This window comes from Myotis nattereri, assembly GCF_964212035.1.
Source record: "Myotis nattereri genome assembly, chromosome: 4".
Taxonomy (NCBI): Eukaryota; Metazoa; Chordata; class Mammalia; order Chiroptera; family Vespertilionidae; genus Myotis; species Myotis nattereri.
The window spans coordinates 35,403,299-35,423,315 of record NC_138079.1 but is presented as its reverse complement, the minus strand read 5'-3'; the positions used below and the strand labels follow the sequence as shown (position 1 = coordinate 35,423,315).

General features: G+C 49.2%; 1 protein-coding gene across 1 annotated transcript in view; it reads right to left on the bottom strand.

Annotated features, from left to right (window-relative positions):
* Positions 1-635: 635 nt before the first annotated feature.
* Positions 636-20,017, bottom strand: part of MAST4 (microtubule associated serine/threonine kinase family member 4) — a gene marked incomplete at its 5' end in the record, with an annotated part of 512,560 nt that continues 493,178 nt past the window's right edge. Inside the window, 7 exon segments of the mRNA XM_081090007.1 lie at positions 636-7,042; positions 7,361-7,481; positions 7,485-7,542; positions 9,734-9,870; positions 16,022-16,144; positions 16,736-16,965; positions 19,335-19,535. Of these exon segments, the coding sequence (XP_080946133.1) occupies positions 3,159-7,042; positions 7,361-7,481; positions 7,485-7,542; positions 9,734-9,870; positions 16,022-16,144; positions 16,736-16,965; positions 19,335-19,535 (4,754 nt within the window). The 3' untranslated portion in view covers positions 636-3,158.

Genomic DNA, 20,017 nt, shown 5'->3' with positions numbered 1-20,017 from the left:
ATGCAACAAAGATGGCGGTGGCCAGCCCGGAACAAAGGCGGGAGGTGGCGGCCAGAGTGAAGGCCCGGGTCCTAGGTGCCGGAGGGAAACCGGTGCCAGCAGCCAGGGGAAGGAAGGCCTATTCTTGCACGAATCTTTGTGCAATGGGCCTCTTGTAATATATATAATTCTACCATCTATCTATCTATTATAGGTAGACAATAAGTGTTGGGTTGCTTCTCTCCTTCCTTATGGCTTCAATGGTTTTTAATTATGAGGAGACAGGAGGGAAGAAAAGGAAAGATGAGAGGACAAATGGTGATTGATGGAGCAAGGTTCTCGGAGACTCGAGGGAGGTGGTGTCACTGAGAAAGGACAACTTTTCCCGAGACCGTAGGGAGATGGTGAATGTGGCAGCTGAAAAGTTTTGCAGGCAAGGAAGAAGGTTGTTAGAAAACAGGAAGGAGTTAAAGGAGACTTAATCTTGCAGAATGAATGGAACATGTTTGTGTAAGTTAAAAAAAAAAATGGCAAACCTTTCCACTCAACAGAGCAATCTCCAAAACCCATGATTTCCATAATATAGTTATATTCACTAACACTTTAGAGATAGTATGTATGTGTGTCTATGCAAAAAAACCACACCTTATTAGCCATTATCTTTTCATGCTAAATTTTTATTTCAATGTTATGCGACCGCATAAGTATAAATATTTCAATATACAACAATTAGGACATCCATAGGGAATTTCTTAGAGAAAATAAGACTGCAAACACTTTATTGCACAGATCCTAACAAACGTTAAGCTGGTAAATCTATCGTTGGGAGCACTACTGAGGGGCACGTCTTACAATCACAGGAGATGGACCAGAGGGAACACAGGAGGGTTTCTACCAGCTGACCGGAGAGGTTACCAACAACAGACAGTTATCACGTGAACGCAACCTTAGCACTCTTTACTCAACCAAAATGCAAAAACGTATTTGGCAAAAATGGTAATATACTATACAAAATATACATAGATATGTCGTTTGTAAACAAGCACCTAGCTGTGCTTTAAAGGAAACTGGACAGTTAAGAAGCAACGGCTGTAAACCATGACCTGCCTCCCCGAAAGCCCTGTCTTGATGTCTGAGTGCAGAAGCCTTGGGTTATGACAACCAACAGACACAGATATGAATTATAAATGTTGAGACCACTTTTGAAACCCACTTAAGTTCTTATAAAATATTTGTTTCTTCTACAACTGATGGGGAATGGCTAAAACTACATGGGAAAAGATAGGGGCAAGGAGACTTTTCCTACTCTTTTTTTTTGTTTTCCTTTTGTCATTGCCAACTCATTTTACAGTGAAGGACAACCAAGTCAGTTAAATTATGCCTTTGTTTTTGGAGTGGAGTTTACGGCCCCGATAAATGATTTACAATCCACAGGGCCACAGGATGATGCTGTGCTTAGATGAAGAATTTTATAGCCTAAAGATACTAAGACATCCCCGAGGGGGCTTGGGTGCTGAGTTAGTATTCATTGGTAATTTTTTTTTCCTCTTACAAAAACAAAACAAACATTCCTGCTATAGATCCCAAGCATCTTATAAATACTTATCTGTGTGTATTTTCTCTTAGTACTTAGTGCCTTAGTACTTATGTCAGCAAGCGACATCTTACAATACAATACAAACCACCAGGAAAACTGCAACGGAAAACAAACAGAAAAACCCCTTCAGCACTAAAATGATTGGACAACTTCTACATATTCCATGGTATACAAAATTTAAATAAGGCTTAGCAAAAGTAAAAAGGACAGTCACATTCAAGCACCAAAATAGCTCCAACAGGTCTTTTTGTTACAAAAATGCTGCTCTTTATTAATACAGTCTTTTTTTTTTTTGCATACAAATAAAGAGATCGTGTTATGAAATGTATGGAGCTACTCGATGCGTCCGAAATGAATGTGAAACCCAGGAACTTGCTAAAAACAGCAAGCTTCATCTACAACATAAGGCCCCAGCTATGTATTAAAAGGTATCTTGATGTCCTGATTATTTCTTAATATATATGCTGTGATGCCAAAATCTACCCCCACCCCCTTTCCCATCCAAAAGCAAATTTAAAACCTCTTCCAGTGCCTGATGCTCAACCGAGTAAAACTCAACCTAAGTCCTGGCAGAGTTGCGTGCAGCCAGTAATGTCCCTTTTTGTCTGAGAGCAGAGCTGGTGCAGGACTACAAAACGTGTGCTTCTTGACTAGCGACTCACAGCAGAAAGGCCTGAGTTTAAGAGCATGAGCAGGAGAAAATGCAGGAGAACAGACATCAAGATCATGTGTGTTTATAGACCCACTCCCCCTGGGGTGAAGACCCGACAGACACACAGCCACAGACGAGGACGGCTGGCCTTCAGACAGGCGGACCCGGGCGCGAAATGCCCACTAGGTAGGATGACTGTGAAACGAACGTGGCTACCTCCACGGTCTGGCCCTTCCTGATGGAGGAGGGATCTAAATGCAGCAATTAGAGAACCTCTTGCTTTGGATCTGGAAACATGGGCAGCCAGATACAGTCCTATCAACATCTCTGGTTACAAATGCACATAAAAACTCACAAGCTACGGTGGGTAGGGCTTTCTTGCATCTTTACCTCTACTTAGGGTGTTTTAACTTAGGAACATGTAGTCTTGAAACAGTCTCTCAAACCACAGACAAACACATGTGGTGGATGCGTGTATATACACGAACATGGGTGGATCTCTACTTTCACATACATCGGTTTTAACCTTTTGCTTCAGTACTACATCATGGTAAGTGGTAAAGCAAAAATCTTCTTTTTTCTTTTTTTTAAAAGAAAAGCTGTCATAAATGACACAATCAGCAGCAAGGTACAGACTCTACATCCCAAACCCAACACATGGCCAGATATTTACAGAGAAAATCCTTTCCTCAACAACCCTCGGCTGTGAAGGTGTTTATTGTTTCTTGTACAAACACTATCTGGTAACAGCTATACCGGTGACCACGGGGCAGGCATTTGGAAGAAGGTCCCTTTCTTTCCACCTTCTCTCCCTCTCCCCTCCTTCGGCGAGACTCCAGGCTCGGCCTGCGATGCTCCCACAGTGCTGGTTTCGAAAGGTAGTCAGGACTCAGTGACACGTTCCGGGAGGGTCCCCTAGGGCCTGCCCCCTTAGGAGGCCTTTTTGTGAGGGCTGCTCCGCAAACCCTCTTTCCCCCGCCTCTGCCGGACCACAGAGTCCTTCTCGGAAGAAAGGGCGACGGGGCGGTCTGTGCCGGGCGCGGGGGACGGCTTGGTCACCTCTCTGCCCGCGTTCTGTTTCCTGGTCTGAGGCTGGGCCGGGGCAGGCTCTCTCTCTTTGGTTTCTCCTGGGGGGGCAGTTACTGAGAGGGCCCTGTCCCGGGGCCCGGCGCCCCACGCCGTGGTTGGGTTGGGGTGCTGTAACTCCACCGTGATGGAGGAGCTCCTGAAGGAGGGCAGGGAGTCGCTCTTTGTCATGTGGCTCCCGCCATCGCCCCCAGAGGGGGGTTTCCTCTGGTCCCTGCTGCTGGGGGCTGTGGGCTCGGCCGTGGGCCCGCTGGTCTTGGCCGAGGCGGGGTCGCTGCTGGTGGTGGGAGCCTCGCGAGCGCCTGGCCTGGCCTCGGGAAAGCTGGAGGAGGTGCTCAGACACTTCTCCGGGAGGGCAGCGGGCCGGAAGGAACTCTGCCCGATGGCCGAGGGTGACCGCTTCATGCCGCTGGGCTTGCCTGCCTCGGGCGGTGGCTTCTGGGCACTGAGCCCTCTCCCCTTGGCGTCTGGCAGGCCCTTCCCCGCGGCCCCTGCCGGCCTCTCCGTGCCCCTCAGCCTGGCCTCGCCCTGTGCCAGGGGCAGGCTGGCCTCCAGCTTCCTGCCGTCCGGGGGACCATAAAGTGCTTCCATGCATTTCTTCCCTTCAGACTTCCTGTCTGCGGTGGCGGCCAGGGGACTAGGGCTCTTGTCTGTCTGTCTGCACGGCGGGGGGCCGTCTCTCACAGTGGGTGGTTTGGGGTGCTTTGGAGACAGGTTTAGCTTTTCACTGACAGTGGGAAGTTTCTGGTCTACAGACTTGCTGACCCCGGGGTGTCCTTGCCGTGGCGGATGCACGGGCCTCTCCAGCGCCTCCGGGGCACGCCCGCCTTCAGTGGGCTTCAGCTTGGTGTCCAGGGGACCCGCTCTGGGGGGCAGTGAGCCTGAGGGCCCACTTCCTCCCTGGCCGATCACATGGCTGGCTGTGTGCTGGGAACCTGGGAGGGCAGGGTACACATTCGACACGCCCTTACTGCTGCCCTTCCCATCTCGGCTGGGGCTGCTGGGGGAGCTGGGGCCAATGGGAGGCTGTGTGCCAGGCTCTTTGGCCACCGCAGCCCCCATGCCCAGCCTCTGGGAGGCGAGGGGCCGGTCTGGGTGCTTGGACTTTGCAGGGCTCGGGTCGGGGGCAGGCCCGGGCTTGTGGCTGCTCTCACCATGCACAGCAGCGGGCCGGGGCGGGTCTGGGAGGCCCAGGCTGGGCTCTGCAGCCCAGGGCTTGCTACCCAGCTCTCTGTCTGAGGAGGGGCTGGGTGCGCCACAGGGCTGCCGAGCCGGGCTGGGCAGGTCCTTGGTGACGGGTGGGGGCTGAGAGCCGCTGCTGAGCCGCTGCTGCAGCTGTTCTTTCCTCTCCGGTTCCCGGGGATCATCTCTCTGCAAAGAAGGGAAACTGCGGAGCCTGTCACTCTTCCCACCCTCTGGAGGCTGCAGAGACTGCCTGGCAGGCGGGGCTTGCGATGTGGGTTCCGGGCCGCTCCTTCCCTTGCCCAGCTCCCGCTCACAAGGCGTCCCCGTCCCCACGGTGTGCAAAGAGGGGTCCTCTCTGGCCAGCGGCCTCAGCTCCTCTCGGCCATCCCTGTGGCTTGGTTTCCCGCAAGGCCCCCGGGCTTTCTCCGTGGCCAGGGTCTGTGTGTGGACATCGGAGCGGGCTCCTCCCACAGACGGGAGATTTCTGTTGTCACTGGTTTTAGCAGCTTGTGGAGGGCTCGGCTCCGAGGGCTCTCTGCGGACAGCGGCCCTTGCAGCCTGCGGCTCTGTTCTGGCTGTGGAAGGGCCCCTCTCCGTCGGTTCCCTCCCACTCGGCTTCTCCCGTGAGGGGACACCTTCGGGTGGGGGTGGGCCCGGTGCCCTGGTTGGGTCGGCACCACGCAGGGTTTGACCCAGCGCGGGCAGGCATTTCGTGTTGGAGCTGGGATCTTGGCGTTTGCTGGGCCCGCCCTCTCTCCGCTGGGGATCATTTTCCGTGTCTGTTGCGGGGCTCCTGGTGGCCTGGGAAACGTTCCTGTCCTGCTTCAGCGCTGGGTCAGGCTGGGGAGCCGATGGCGAATTCTGGAGACCCCGGCTGGGTGGCAGGAACCGAGGCTCGAGCAGGTAGGACTTGTTCACCTTGAAGCCAGCAGGGGAGGACTCCCTCTGACCAGCAGCATCTCCCTTCCTCCCATCGCTGGGAAGGGCGGGCGGCGCAGCGGGCCCCAGGGCACCGCCCGGGCCGGGGCCGGGGCTCTGCGTGGGTTCGGGGGAAGGCAGCTCCATCTTGGAGGCCTGAGGTCCAGACAGGAGAGCAATGTCCAACGTGCCCTCGATGGGCTTCAGGCAGGATACAGACCTACCTTCCAGCTTGTACTCGGAGGGGCTTTTCCGGACAGGGGGCTCGGGAGCCACCGGGCCCGGCTTCTCTGCCCCACCGTCCACCCGGCCGGCCAAGGCCTTGAGAGGGACGAACACCACACCGCCCATCGGAGCTGCATGGGCGCTGCTGCTGAATGCCCGGCTCTCGGAGGCCGGCGCCTCCTGCTGCCCGCCCGTGGGCCGGGCCGCGTTCCCGGGCAGGCACTCATGGGCACTGGAGGTCATCTTGGGCTTGAGCATGAGACAGAGGTTGTCATCTTTGTCTTCGAGGGACACTTTCTTGCGGAGGTAGTCCATGCTGGCCAGCTTGCTGTCTAACTTTTCACATCGGAGACACTCCTTGGCCTGGGGAGCCTTCTCCACAGCGTCCCCCCTCCCGGAGGCGGACCTGTCGGGGGAGGGACAGGGGCCGTCTTGAAGGGTGCTGGGCACAGAGGCTGGTTTGCAGTCGCAGGTGCCCTGGCTGTGGTCCGCAGGGGCCTGGCCCCGGCCCGCTGCCGCCCCGCCCGAGGCGCCGGCCGGCTTGTGGAGCGCACCCTTCAGCAGGCCACCCGGGGCCGGGGCCTCCTGCCCGGCTGCTTTGTTCTCAAAATGACTGGACCTTTCCATCGTCTTCGGGTACATTTTCTTCTCCCGCTCCTCTCGCCTCACCGCAGAGTGGTTTTCCGAGTCGCTCCCGAGTGCGTGGGACTTCGGATGGGGTTCGGGTTTCTCCGGGAAGCCGTCTGGTTTCTTCACCACCACCTTGGCCTTCAGCTTCTCTCGGTCCAGGTCGTCCACGGACTCCTGCCGGCCCAGCTTCCGGGAGGCGGGGCGCTTCAGGCAGCCCTGCTCCACGGGCCTGGCCCGGCTGAGGGCGGGCGTGTCGCACGCGGTCTCCTCCAGGCTCTGCAGGGTCACTTCCCGCTGGGAGGGCTCCCGCTGCACCTCCTCCTGGGTCACCTCCAGGCTGTGCTTGCGGGAGCACAGGTGCTTCTTGTCGCTGCCGTAGGCGGGGGAGAGCTTCTCCTCGGACTGCACGCGCTTGAGCAGCGGGGACCGTGGCGGCTCGGCGCTCTTGGGCCTCACGATGTGTCTGACGATGGTGGGAGGGGAGTGCATTTTGCTGGGAAAGGCCTGCACGATCTTGGCACTGCCCAGGGGGGGTCCCAGCAGAGGGGACGGGGACCGCTGCGGGGAGGTGGGCTGTGGTGTTGGAGACGGGGTCCGGGCCAGCGGGGAGAGCGGGATGTTGCCAGCGGACTTACGCCTTCCCGACCGGTAGCGCTGTCCGCTGAGTTTGGGGGCCAGACCGTGGAGCGTGCTGGGCCGGATGTGTCCTGACCCCGCTGGGGAGTTGGGGGCACTAGAACTTGGGGAGCTGCTCTGCGAGGAGTTAGTGCCTGGGGGTAGAAAACAGAATGCTGTGAGCAACGGCCACCTTCCCTCCCCTTCCCACCCTCCAGCCCAAACTGCTTCAGGCAGAGGTCAGGCCAAGGTCAGCAAGCTGTCAGCATCCAACTCTAATGAATGAACGCTTTTTGGATAAACCTCCCTACACTAAGTTTTAACCCAACACTTCCTGTCTTATTTTAATGGTCCGAAGAGCCCTATCTAATGACCTCCAGGCAGGAATAATCCTCAGGGGTTTCGGGATTTAAGACGGTGACTTTGATCTCTCCCAACTCCCCCTTGCTGTCCTGGCCAGGAGACTCACTCACCGGATGGGAAGTCAGGGGTGGAGCGGTAGCTGGGCGTGGGAGATCGGGGAGACAGGCTGTGTGTGGGGGACCCCGGGAGGCTCTCCCCCGACGACAGCGATCGGTTCAAGCAGGAGAAACTTCAGCTGGTGTGGAGTAGAGGAGAAGGCTGCTTAGCTAGTTTTTTGAAAAGGGATCTCCTCCTAGAGTGAAAACAAGAGAAAACGGATCAGATTCCCTGTCCAGAGCTGCTCCTGCCTCCGCACAATTCCTGCGTTCCAGTCACACCTCTGTGCCGGGGGCATGATATGATGGCAGATCCTATTAAAGAGTAGGATCCCACTGTTCTATTAAAAATGTTTGGATGACTTAGAAAGGAAGATAGCACACTATGGGAGCTCTCTGAATTCCAAACCCTTTAAGACGAGCTGGGGAAATACATTAAGTATATATTCGTTTATTTACTGTCAGGTTTATGAGGAGGGTGTTCTTTGCCTTGAAGGCTTCTGAGTACGTGCCCCCAGATGCTGACACACCTTCACTAAGAGATAATACCCAGAGGAAAAACCACCTCGGATGTAGGATTCTTTAGTGGGGACACACTGGGCAGAGGCTTTATCTGTGAGGGGCTGTTTGCTGGGCTTATCCCGCTGTGGGCTCCTGGATATGCCTAATGACAGTGCAGGCTGCACATTTCCATAGACACGCGGGAAAGGTGAACTGAAGCTTATCCTATCAGCAGGGCAGCAGCCGCCTCGCTGCAGCAGAAGCAAATGTGTACTCAGTGCCCAACAAGCACAGCCTCGAGCAGAAGGGGCAGCCTCCTGCGGCTCCGAGGTGCAGGCGGCTGTGCGAGCCCGACCCACCCCGGGGAGCGGGGAGCGTAAGCAAGAAGGGCAAACACTGCTACCCCTGGGAACAGCGTGCTCTATCTGACTTACAGCACAAACGAAATAGAAGGCACACATAAAAAAGGGAGCCTCTCAGAATGTATGTGTTGTGCTGCATGCGTGTGTAATTTTAATAAAAGTAATGAGGCCATGTGGGTTAAAAAGCCAAACCATTTTATAAACTTAGAGTGAAAAATCACCACCCCCATCCTCGGCCTTCTTTTGCCCCCTCTCCAGAGACAAGGAGTGTGTCTTCGCCCATCTCATCAGTCTGCACACTGCTAAGCAGTGAGCTTACATTACTTTTTAGTTTTTCTGTCTCAGAAAGTATCTGCTGCTGTCCTACCACAGAAGATGAGAACTAACCTCTTCTGCAACCCCCTTCCACCTTCTGACCAAATACACTTCCCCTTTTTTTTTATTCCTCTCAATAGATAAAAAAAATTTTTTTGGTTAAACAAAAAAAAGGCTGGGCCGAAACTGGTTTGGCTCAGTGGATAGAGCGTCAGCCTGTGGACTGAAGGGTCCCGGGTTTGATTCCGGTCAAGGGCATGCACCTTGGTTGCGGGCACATCCCCAGTAGGAGATGTGCAGGAGGCAGCTGATGGATGTTTCTCTCTCATCGATGTTTCTATCTCTCTCCCTTCCTCTCTGTAAAAAAATCAATAAAATATATTTTTTTTTTTAAAAAAAAAAGGCTGGTGTTTTCTTTGTTGTAAGTATTGTTCACAGCTGGGCCATGGGAAGCTTAATTCTATTTCCTTTCTTGTACAGCTTTGTCTTTCCAGGAGTTGATGAGCATCCCTTTTACATTTGCCTTTTCCTCCTACATTTCAATCACAAAAAACCCTCTGACTATGATCAGACACATCAGATTCAAGAGGGGAAGGGAGAGCTCCTGCAGCATCCTGCAGGGAGCACATCCCAACAGCTGCCTGTCAAGAAATGCCCCGCCAGGGACGTCTACCGCATCTTGCATGCAGCAGAGGGGTACCCACGATGCCTCCCAGACAGCCCACGGTAGCCTGGCCAAACTTCCAGTCAGTAAGACAAAGCCCTTTTATTTCTAGGATTATTTGGATGCTCTTAAGATGCAGTTATTTCCGAATACCTGGCATTTAAAAAATACCAGCTGTTTTTCGATAGTGCAAAGGACATTATTAAATGTAGATTTAATGTTAAGAACTGCTTGAGGGTCCAGTTCCTCAAATCCAGCTCACATGGAATGAAGTCTAGAGGCTTAGGAAACACCCAAGAGCTTTTCACAGCTCTAATACGTGAGATAAAGCAACCTGAATCACAACGGTGAGGTTTACAACATAGCTACATAAACCTTTCCACTATGAAAAATAATGCTATTATGAATATGAACTTCCATGTATAACTATATGTGAACCACAGCATAAAAATCGCTCATCTATAGCATTTAAATTAGGTAGGGAGTAACTCTCCTCCCACATGGGTATCCACTGAACTCCCAAAGAATAACACTGCTTGAACTAACCGTTCTAGACTCTCTTTCTTCTTAGATTTCTTGCTCCGCCTCACCATCCGGCTCTTATAGCTATTTCTCCTGGCTGGTCCCGTTTTGATTGATGTGTTTTCAAATGGGGTCGTAGTGATTGACACCTTATTCCCACTCTATGAAAAAAAAAAAGAGATGGTATTAAAGGGAAATGCTGTAATAAAACAAGATGAGAACAGAGATAGGAGGCTCAAACACAAAGATACATAAGGATATACACACAAAAGGACCTCCATTTCTAAATAACCCTTTAAACTAGGAAGTCCTGGAGAATGCAAACTGGGTGGAGACACAATGGAAGGTTTCTTTAAGAGGGTGGGCTCTGATCTGAGTTCAAATCCGAGCTCTGAGACCTGAGCCGGCTGCTCCTCCTCCCTCGCCTCCACTTCCTGTGCTACCTCACAGCTGAATCACGCCTTCTCCAGGGCTCCTCTGAGGACCACATGAAGGACAGCGTCGGTGAAGCCCTCAGCCCCCTGGGGACCCCTGGAAAGGCTCTATAAATAATAGGTAGCGTCACCCACATGCATGAAGCATAAATAATGTGCCCAGAGCTGTCTCCGTGGTTGATTTACTTTTCTTTTTTCTCATGTTTGTGCTTTTCCTTTGACCTAGAAATCAAAGAGTAACAAAACTGAAAGAGACTTATTTTTTCATTATTTTAAAAGGTTCCTTTTCTATCACCATAAAACCTGCCGAGCTGGAAAGTTTATGCCAGTGAGCACGCAGCAGCCTCTCCCCACCCAGGCACCTGTGGTGAGGTCATCCCGTGGGCCTCGTGCGCTTTCACGCAGTCCTGGGCAGGGGGTTCATAAACAATCTAAATCTTAAATTATTCTAACATCTAGTTTTATGTTGTTGTCCTTCTCATTTCACATTATAAAACTTTGAAACACTTTGCCTTCATCACTGAATATTCTTTAAGAATGCATTTTAATTGGCTGTATTATAATATTCTGTGAGATGGGTGGATCAAAATTTAACTATCTCGCTACTGCTACTGCTTTCTACTTTTCAATTTATATAAGAGTTGAAATAAATGTCCTTGTCTACATATCACTGTCCTAACCTCTGACATTTCCCTTAAACTGGGCAATTAGACTCCAGGCACTGAATCACGCGGCCTATCCGAACTTCTTAAAGACCCCCGTACAGACTGGTACACTATTTCCCAGAGGGTTTATGTCAGTTCACACTCCTGCCGGCAGCACACGGGTACCTATCTTACCACAGGCCTGTCAGAACTGAATATTGACATTAAGCAAATTACCAATTTTATAGGAAAAAGTTATGTCAAGTTTTAATCTTCATTCCTTGACAATTAACAGGCTGAATGTTGTGTCACTGATTTTGGTCATCTGTGTTTCTTTAGGAAATGTTCTGTTCGCATCTTACATCTAATTTAGTATCTGAGAGTCTTAGTACTTTGTTATTGATTTTAGAGTTCTTTATATAGTTAAGAATATATAGTCCCATACCTAATGCCATAATTATAAAAATGTTTTATGGAAATGGATTTGAAATTGAAAGAGAAAAAATTATTTTTCATTATGAGAGAATAAATTATATATTCTATATGCAAAATGACAAAACTTTAAAAATAAACCTTTATCTGATAGTAGAGACTGGCATTCTATTTATATTTAAATAGAAAATTCTTGTAAATATGAAAGGTCTACCAATGAAGGTTGTTTGGGATGGAGTATTCCTTCTCTTCACAAACTGAGTGAAAACATACTAAAATTTTGTTTTTTCCTATGCCTCAGGTGAAGGATAAGGGCAAAAATGTGGCGTTTGGAGCTTATCTTTCATTGCAGTGCTTTCCGATCTTTCTCCACACTCACTCAGAGTGGACACACAGGGCCATAATGATCACTGGGGTGTTCTGTCTTATGGGCTACCGAATCCATCTATACTTTTCTATCATAATTAACATCGACTTCTACGTCTTTAGAAGAAGATAATGATGCCACCTGGTATTTTAAAAGCGCGTATGGATATTGAAGTATTTTTCACATGTGTTCTTTTACCAGGCCACGAGGGTTATTGTTTTACAACCCTATGAGGTGCGAAGAGATTGTTACCCTTCCTTGCATTATAGGAAAGGAAGGCGGATTCACAGACATTCGTCCTTCCCAGGGCCACAGCGCCAGTCCAAGAGCCCAGAGCTGGCTGTCCTGACCCTCATCTTCACTGCCCGCTCCTTATGGGCAAGGCAGGCCCTGGCCCTCCCATCTGTCGTGTTCCCAGCAGAGTGCACGGCTTGTACTTGAGAAAAAGTGGTGGTGATGGAACAGGCCCTGAACAATCATAGAATCAGACTGTCAAGAAGGAATTAAGGAGATATATCAAAACACTTTAGAAAATAAATACAGTTATAACCAGGAATGCTAAACCAGAACACATCACTAGACTATGCAAATGTCCCCTTTGCCTACGAAAACCAAACCCAGTTTTCTCTTTCTTGTTTCTACATGTGGCTATTCCAGAGGACAATTCACCCAACTTATGGAAATACAATAAGAGACAATGTCCCCAGATACAAAGATGCAGAATACCAATAGCTAGTTAGAAACATTAATGATTGTGGAAATGATAAATGACTAGAAGATAGCTTCCCAGAGAATAGGTGACAAGTAGGAAGCCTGCCACCTGGTGGATGCATCAGCTATAGCGAGTGCTGCCTAAACTCGGACTGGACGTTCTGTTGGCGAATGAGCAACCTCTCATCAGAGAAATTCTGGGGTACTTGTTTAAAAATAACAAAAACGGGGCCAGCAGACTGTTAAATGTTCAGTTAGTTCTCTTTTACTTCAAACCATTTGTGTGATTAGGGCACAGTGGGAGGGAAATTATTTCAGCTGATGGAACTGAACACAGAGCAGAAGTCATCTACCCAATCTCTTCTCTCCATCTGGCTCCACATTAGTTAGCTGTTGGCCTTGGGTACCTTGAGCTAGACTGTTCTCCCATTGATTTCTTTGCAAAGTGCACATGGGGAAGAGCATCTTCCTGCACAGCCGTGTCCTTGCCCTGATCCGCACCCTCCACAACCTGGCCCCAGCCAGCTGCCCACTGCATCCCTTTTCTGAACCCAGGCTCCAGCCACACTGGTGTACTCATGCATCTCTAGCACGTGAGCTCTCCTGTGATGTAATCTCCTTGTGATTTAATGCCCTCTCTTTGTATTGCCTCCCCTTCCCACATACTAAACACCAGCCTTCACAGCCCGTCACAATGACCCCTAACTCCTCACACCTGTCCACCTGGAGGAAGGCCGTCACTCCTTCGGAACTCGGGCCATAGGTACAGTCTGTTGCTTATGTTTAACACTTGGACTGTTGCCTGGAATTGCCACTGTCTCCCCTGGGAACATCGGACGTTAAGTTCCTGGCAATCGGAGAACGTAATGGAGGAGCACTCTGGAACGGTGCTCAGGCCTGCAGTGCCGGGTGCAGATCCTCTTCTGCTCCTTCCTGGCAGACAAGCTTGGGCTGCTTGGCTAACACCTCTCTGCTGTACCTCTTCACCTGTAACAGGGGGCATTTATACTCAAAGTGCCTACCTCCCAGGGTGTGAGGATTCCCTGAGCCTAGTCACCTAAAGCACTATTTCCTATTACGCTTGCGTGCCATTTGTTGGAGGACCCTTGCAGTCCTTAGCACAATGCTCTGCACATTTCGGGGCTCAGCAGTTATGTGAGGGTGGTAATAATGAGGCTATTTGATGGTCCCCACTTTAGCATCCAGAGGTTCCCCAGAGTTCATGCAAATGAAAATTGTGCTTTATAGGGCTTGTCTTATGCACTGGGGATTTAAACTAGCGCTATCCTAAGAAGGCAGCCTGGTTGAGAAGAGAGTTTCCTGGATTAGAGAGGCTAAGCCAGGCAGGTTATCACGTGAGCAGGAGATAAGACTGGGTTAATACGGCCTCCACTGGCCACTACAGCGAGGCCATGAAACAAACATGGAATACACTAACCATGCTCACAGTCGGAACGATACATAAGTAGTGTGTTTCTAAATACACACATGCAGCCCTGTGTGATGGCTCTTCCTCCTTTTGCTAAGAGTGCATGAGCTTTTGTAAAGTAGTCTGTGGGTATAATACCCCACGTAAGCAGCATCCAAGCACGCTGAAACACAGCTCTCAAACCAACGCCCCGCCAGCGATGGCACGGAGGAGCCCATGCTGACACTAGACACTTTGCATGCTGTCGAAGACGGCTGGGTAAATTTGGAAAAAAGCTGCATGATTACACAGTTCACTGGGAAGATAATGAAATCCCTCGTATCCTTTTTGTTTCATTACACTGGCTACTCCTCTTGAGTGCTTCCTTTATGAACAAGAGGCAGGATCCTCTGCTTGGATCTGTGACAGCGTGCGTGGCTCCGAAGGGTGCCAATGGCTCGCCACTCCAGCGTGTCTATGCAGGCAGCAGGCAGCTTCAGAGAACACACTGACTAGGTGCAGGAATGGAAGCACTCTGTAACCAGATGCTATAGATGGAACCGTGTGATTCTGCCAAGAGACCTTGCCAGAGACATGGACATCCAAGTTTCAACGAAGCATAAAGGGAGGTTTTAAGACACAGAATCCTGTTAGAATACTTTATCAAATAGACGATGAAAATAATCAATTATGTCTCAGCATCTCTCCTACAGGCTGCTGTCCGGTCTGCTGTGTGTTCAGCATGCCCACGGCTGATGTCTAACACTGCCCAGGGCTCTGCAATGCTCTCCTCATAGTCAGCCCTGTTCCCTGGTGTAGGTGAGAAAGCTATCTAGACTTAGAGGATGCCCTGTGAGCATGGATGCCAGTGAGTCTAGCCCCCAGCCCACGGGACACCTGAGCCCAAGACGAATATCTCATTAATGCTGTGCATCAGTCAATGGCAATAACTTCTCTACAACCTGCTACTTCACAATGGACCCTTGAACATACATGCTATTCTACTCTCAGTACCTGGGCCAGACTCAGGGAATGACAAAGAAGGAGGAACAAGGTCACTGAACTGAATTTACTCTGAAAGGCTTTCCACACCCACTTCCCTGTAATACCTCCCAAGTTCCTCGTTTTCTTTCAAGTTCCAGTTAAACATCATTTCTCTGTGATGCCTCTTCCACTCACAGACTGTTTTCTCCAAAAGTATGAGATTCCTCCCTCTGCTATAGCCCTGAATGGTTTAGTTGAATTTTATCCATTTACATATCTTCCATACTCCTTGAGGGCAAGAATTATACCTTAATTCCTGTGCTGCTACTTTCTTATGGTACCTGCTCAGGGCCGGTGCTCTAGGAATGGTCTGAGTGCATGCTATCTAAATGGCAGGTATGTGCACAAGCTTCCTCTCCATAGGCCCCAGGTGAGCTGCAGTGCATGCTCACACCAGGTGCCTGGCAGCTCCTTACGGTGCTCAGGGAGCAAGGAGGAGGTCATCTGAAAATCTGTTGAACTGTAAAGCAATCCTACAACTAGAGACACTGCACTCTAGTTGCAGGAAAATTAGCCTTTGTTTCTTAACAAAATGGAACATCAATCTCAAATTCATCTTTATTTGTTTTAATCAAATCTATGTTTGGAGCTAAAACTTTATATTCTGGTGTCAGCAGGTGGCAAAGCAAAGAACTCAGAAAAAGGAAGGGGATCCGCGTAATATTCACTCTCCTCTCCTTTCATGCTTCCCGTGATCTTCCTCCTCCTTGGGCTTTATTCAGCTTTAAGTAGAAAGTGATCTCTATGCAAAGTCATTTGCATGGAGGGAAATGGCTACTGGTTGCCAGAACCCATTCTTCCATTACCACTTATGTATACAATTGGTAGTAGACATGTTTCCATTCACAATTCTGTCTTTCCGAGGAAACCCAGCTCTCAGGCTCAACTTTCAGATCAGACCCCATAGCTTTACACCAGTCTGTCTTACTCCACTAGAATAAAACCTCTTGAATGTTCCTGAGCAAAATCACTGGACTTGACTTCCAACCAGATTTTTCTATGTGAAGTACATAAAACAAATTTTTCTTTATAATTTAGGATAAGAGGCAAACTTAAATTAGGAGGTGATTATGCAGATATTCATGATATAAACCCAGAGAATTCCTATCTTTGTCTTTGACAATAAACCCGAGACTACTGACTAAGTCCTCAGTAATGAGCCTGCATGTGTGGCGTGTGCTGAAGAAGGACCCTGGGACCCAGGCATGTAATTCTTGGTACCAGTTCCTTCTGGCTCTGCCCGTCTGCATGGTCGTGACATAAAGACAGTACCTTCAGCAAGAGCTCTATCACTTCCGTGTGGACGAGTCCGTGCACCGGCTCTCCATTGATGTGTGTGATCAGGTCCCCGGCCTTCAGGCCCGCCTGGCAGGCTGGGCTTCCTTCTTCTACGTTCTGAAGTCCAAGAGGAGAGGGCATATTAGTAAGCAAACCAATGACAACCCTAAGCCTACTGCTTCTAGTGCCAGACTATTCCAAGTTAAGTACCAAATGATCCTAAGCTCCTAAGAGTATTAAAAAGGCATGTTTCCTGCTTCTACTGTCATCATCCTAAAACAGGGTAATTTCTATGTTTTCTTAAAAAAATTCAGGATATTACGAAGGTAGTTTTTGTGGGTTTTTTGTTGTTGTTTTTTTTTAAAGGCGGTCAAGAAAAAACAAACAAACACACAGGAAAAAAAACAAGAACAAGAGAATAAAGAAGGATGGAAATAGGACTGTCTTTGGCCCTTTCAACCAGCTTGGTACAAAGAGTAGACAATCAAATGTAAAATCTGGATAGAACTAAGCGAAAGGATTTCTTTTTGCTAAATTCAATTGTGTCCTATAAATCAAGGGAAAGAGCACGAAAGGAAAGTGGAACAGGTCCCAAATACCAGCTTCACAGGAAATATATTCGCTGTTATGTCTGTCTTAGCCAACTCACCCATTCCCCAGTTTGGCTGGGAATAAAAAGCAACAAGGACAAGAGACTGCTGGTCTTACCCAAACGATGTGGTGCACCGTATAGACGTCACTGTCGCCCACGTACACCCGGATGGCTCGGATGGTGAACCCATAGTTCTTCCCCGAACTGTGGATGACCACGGGCTGATGCGGACTGGCAGAGGCTGCCGACGAGTCCCGGCTGGGAGAGGAATCCCGTGAAGAAGAAGGGTCCGAGGACAGGGAGTGGGGAGACATTGGACTCCCCAGTGGGGAAACGGCAAACATATCTGCAACAAAGAAGCCAGTCATCAACACCCATGCTGGCCACACACGCATGCATGCAGCCAGCCCTCACCACGTCAGCCTGCTGGGATTGGGAGCAAGCGTGGTTGCAAAACAAATGCATTCATTCGAGCAGAAAAGTAAAGGAGAAATAATATAAAAATATCCCTATGGGTAAGCAGTATGGATTTCAAAACAGAGGTCTGCCAAGGAAACTTCGAAAGTGTCTGTATTTTAACGAGCTTTCATTTCATAAACTAAAGGTATAATTGCTTAGTTCTCTATGCTAATCAAAACACACACAACACTTAGCTACTCTCTAGCTGTGATGCTATTTAATGCATTTTACTTCACTTAAAGAAACAACTCATAGATGCACGAATTTGAAGTTCACGCCCACAGAGCAGACCGTGTGGACTAGAGTGAAAGATTCTCAGGCTCCAACTCTTGCCCTAAACAACTCTGACGTGGTCCTTTTCAAACACCCCTGGCCAGGAAAGAAAGGTGTAATTTCCCCGCTGTTTTTACATCATATCATTGAATTAGTACTGACTAAAACATTGAATCAAGAAAGCACTGAAATGGTAACTTTTTTTTTTTTTATAAAAGAATCACTCCTTATTACTATGGTTACAAATGATTCTCTTCCTGTATCACCTGCATTTCTAATAAGGTTTCTGAGAGGACAATGCAGGTGAAACAGAAATTTGAAAGGAACTTGGTTCACAATCCAAAACACCGATTCTGCTCCCTTTTCCTTGTTTTATAAGCAAACGCCTTGTAATATATAGTTCCTATCACTGTTCCAGCCGTGTGAATCTACACAGATTTCCACTGGTCATGTGAAACTGTGCATGTGAGAAAAAGAATAACCTACAAAGGATGCTGCGGTTGAAATGTGAGCTCAGCGGGAGCGAGGCTACAGAATGCCACGCTGCGGAAGACGCAGCAGGTGGCGAGTCGCTGTGCGGCCACAGGAAGCTGAGAGCTTCCGTACCTCGCTCGTTCCCATTCTGATGTCTGTGCAAAGCAGAGCAGTAAGCTAAATGTGCCACTGCCCATGCCCCTTCACCCTCCGACCTCATGCGGCCGCTCGGCGTTCTTTTGCTGGCGACCTTCTGTCTATTCAGAAGACATACACTGGTGGGCGGGGGACTTCAAAACATGCAAGCGAGGAGAGGACGGGGTGGATATGCGATCCGAATTGATGGAAAGCCAGGACTTGGATCAAGCATGTCAAACTTGCGGCCAGCGGGACGCACGCCTCCTTTGAAAGGCCCGCCGGCCACGAGTTTGACATGCTTGCCTTGGGTCCTTTACCTCATGATGTTTTCCCTTATCTCCCCAAGTTAAATAGTTGCCCTACTTTACCCAGATGCGGGCTTTCTCGCCAGCTTTCAGAAGTGACTGGGGCCACTGCCTTTGGGTACGGACAGTCACGTAAGCTAAAGGGGTACGGGTTTGCTTTATGATGCCAAATGGATGCCTCCCAGCAAACAGAACATGGTAAGGTGAGCGCTACCCCCAAATGAGCATTTGTTTATATCCGGTTTCTTTCCGCACCAATTTCAAAAATGTAAGTAATCTCTTTTATACATGGTCTGGATTCTTCCACGTGCAAGCCATCTGCCATGGAGTCCAATTGCCTCTTTCACTCTGCCACGCTGTCGCTTGAATGATAAGCCACAACCAACCACCAGGGTGCATAGCTCATCTCTGCCAGTGGAATTACTGCCGACTTAGTGACTATTAGAGGCAAAATCAAGTTGTGAAAAAACACTGCAATTCAATAAAACCATAATTAACCCCCGTTTTCTAATATAGGGCAGAAAATGATTTGACTACCAGTAGGAGGAAGCATAGCTCAACAGACAGGGCTGGGAAAACTTATAATTTCAGTGCTGTCTGTGACTCTTTGCATCCCAGAAATAAAAAGGTATGTTTTCTCTGTCTATTTCCTCATTAATTAGATGAAAAAACTAGACTCAGCTTTCCAACACAGATGCTGTAAATAGCTCTGTAAAGTATATAAATGAGGCATAGTGTTGGGAAGAAAAATTATTCAGGAGGGAAATTTATCCCTTAACCTGGAAGGGGAAGAAAAGAAAAGGAAAGAAAACAAATAAAAGAAATAAGGCTTTGTTGGGAGGGAAGGCTGCCTCATCTCCTGATGCAGGAAGACGGGAGAAGACGTGAGGCCCACTGCTCTCTGGGAGCTTGGGGGCCTGCAGGCGGAGCTCTAGCGAGCTGGGCTGGGACCCCTTGCTTATTGCTCTAAGCAGTCCTGTACCTCAGTCAGCATTCCACACTGGGCTGGGGGGGGGGGTGTACATGCACAAACCACATGAGTTCATGCGAGCAGACGCCACGCTACCTCCTGGGATCATGAGGGACAGAGCACTGGCGGAAAGGGACTTGGTGACTTTCCCCGCGATTTTCTTTTTTTCTGTGCTTTCTAAGCGCTGCCGAGCCATGTGAGAAGCGGGTTCACTGGGTGGCTTGGAGGGATTATCTGTATTGTCCACACACTCGCTTCGTCCATTTATCTGATCCAAGTGCTCTGAAAAACTGCCAACTGCACAAAGAAGAAGGGATAAACACGTTCAAGAAAAAACTGGGGTAGGAGAGGAGGGGAAAGGGAAAAAGAGAGAGAGAAGGAAGGACAAACGCTGGGAAACATACTCCCATGTGGCTCTTGATCCGGACGGTGTCAGCAAACATCAAAAACACAACTGGTTTGAGAAAGGTGACGTGGAGAGGAAAGATGAAAGGGGTTTCATTCTACTTGAATATGCCTGCTAACATCAATGGCTACGTTTGAGTAGAATAATTACTTTCTAGAATCTATATTTTACAACCCTCGTCTGGCCCCCTCCACCATGCTAGGAAGCAAGCATCACCTTTATGCACACCATGACCTCCTACTGTATACTGTCCTCTGATAGCAATGATCCTCACTAGGAATGCTGGTCATGATGGTTTTTGATATCTGGATGTCATTTAATCATGTCACGTAGACGTAAGCCCATGTGATCTCCCACCATCTTCCTAGTACAC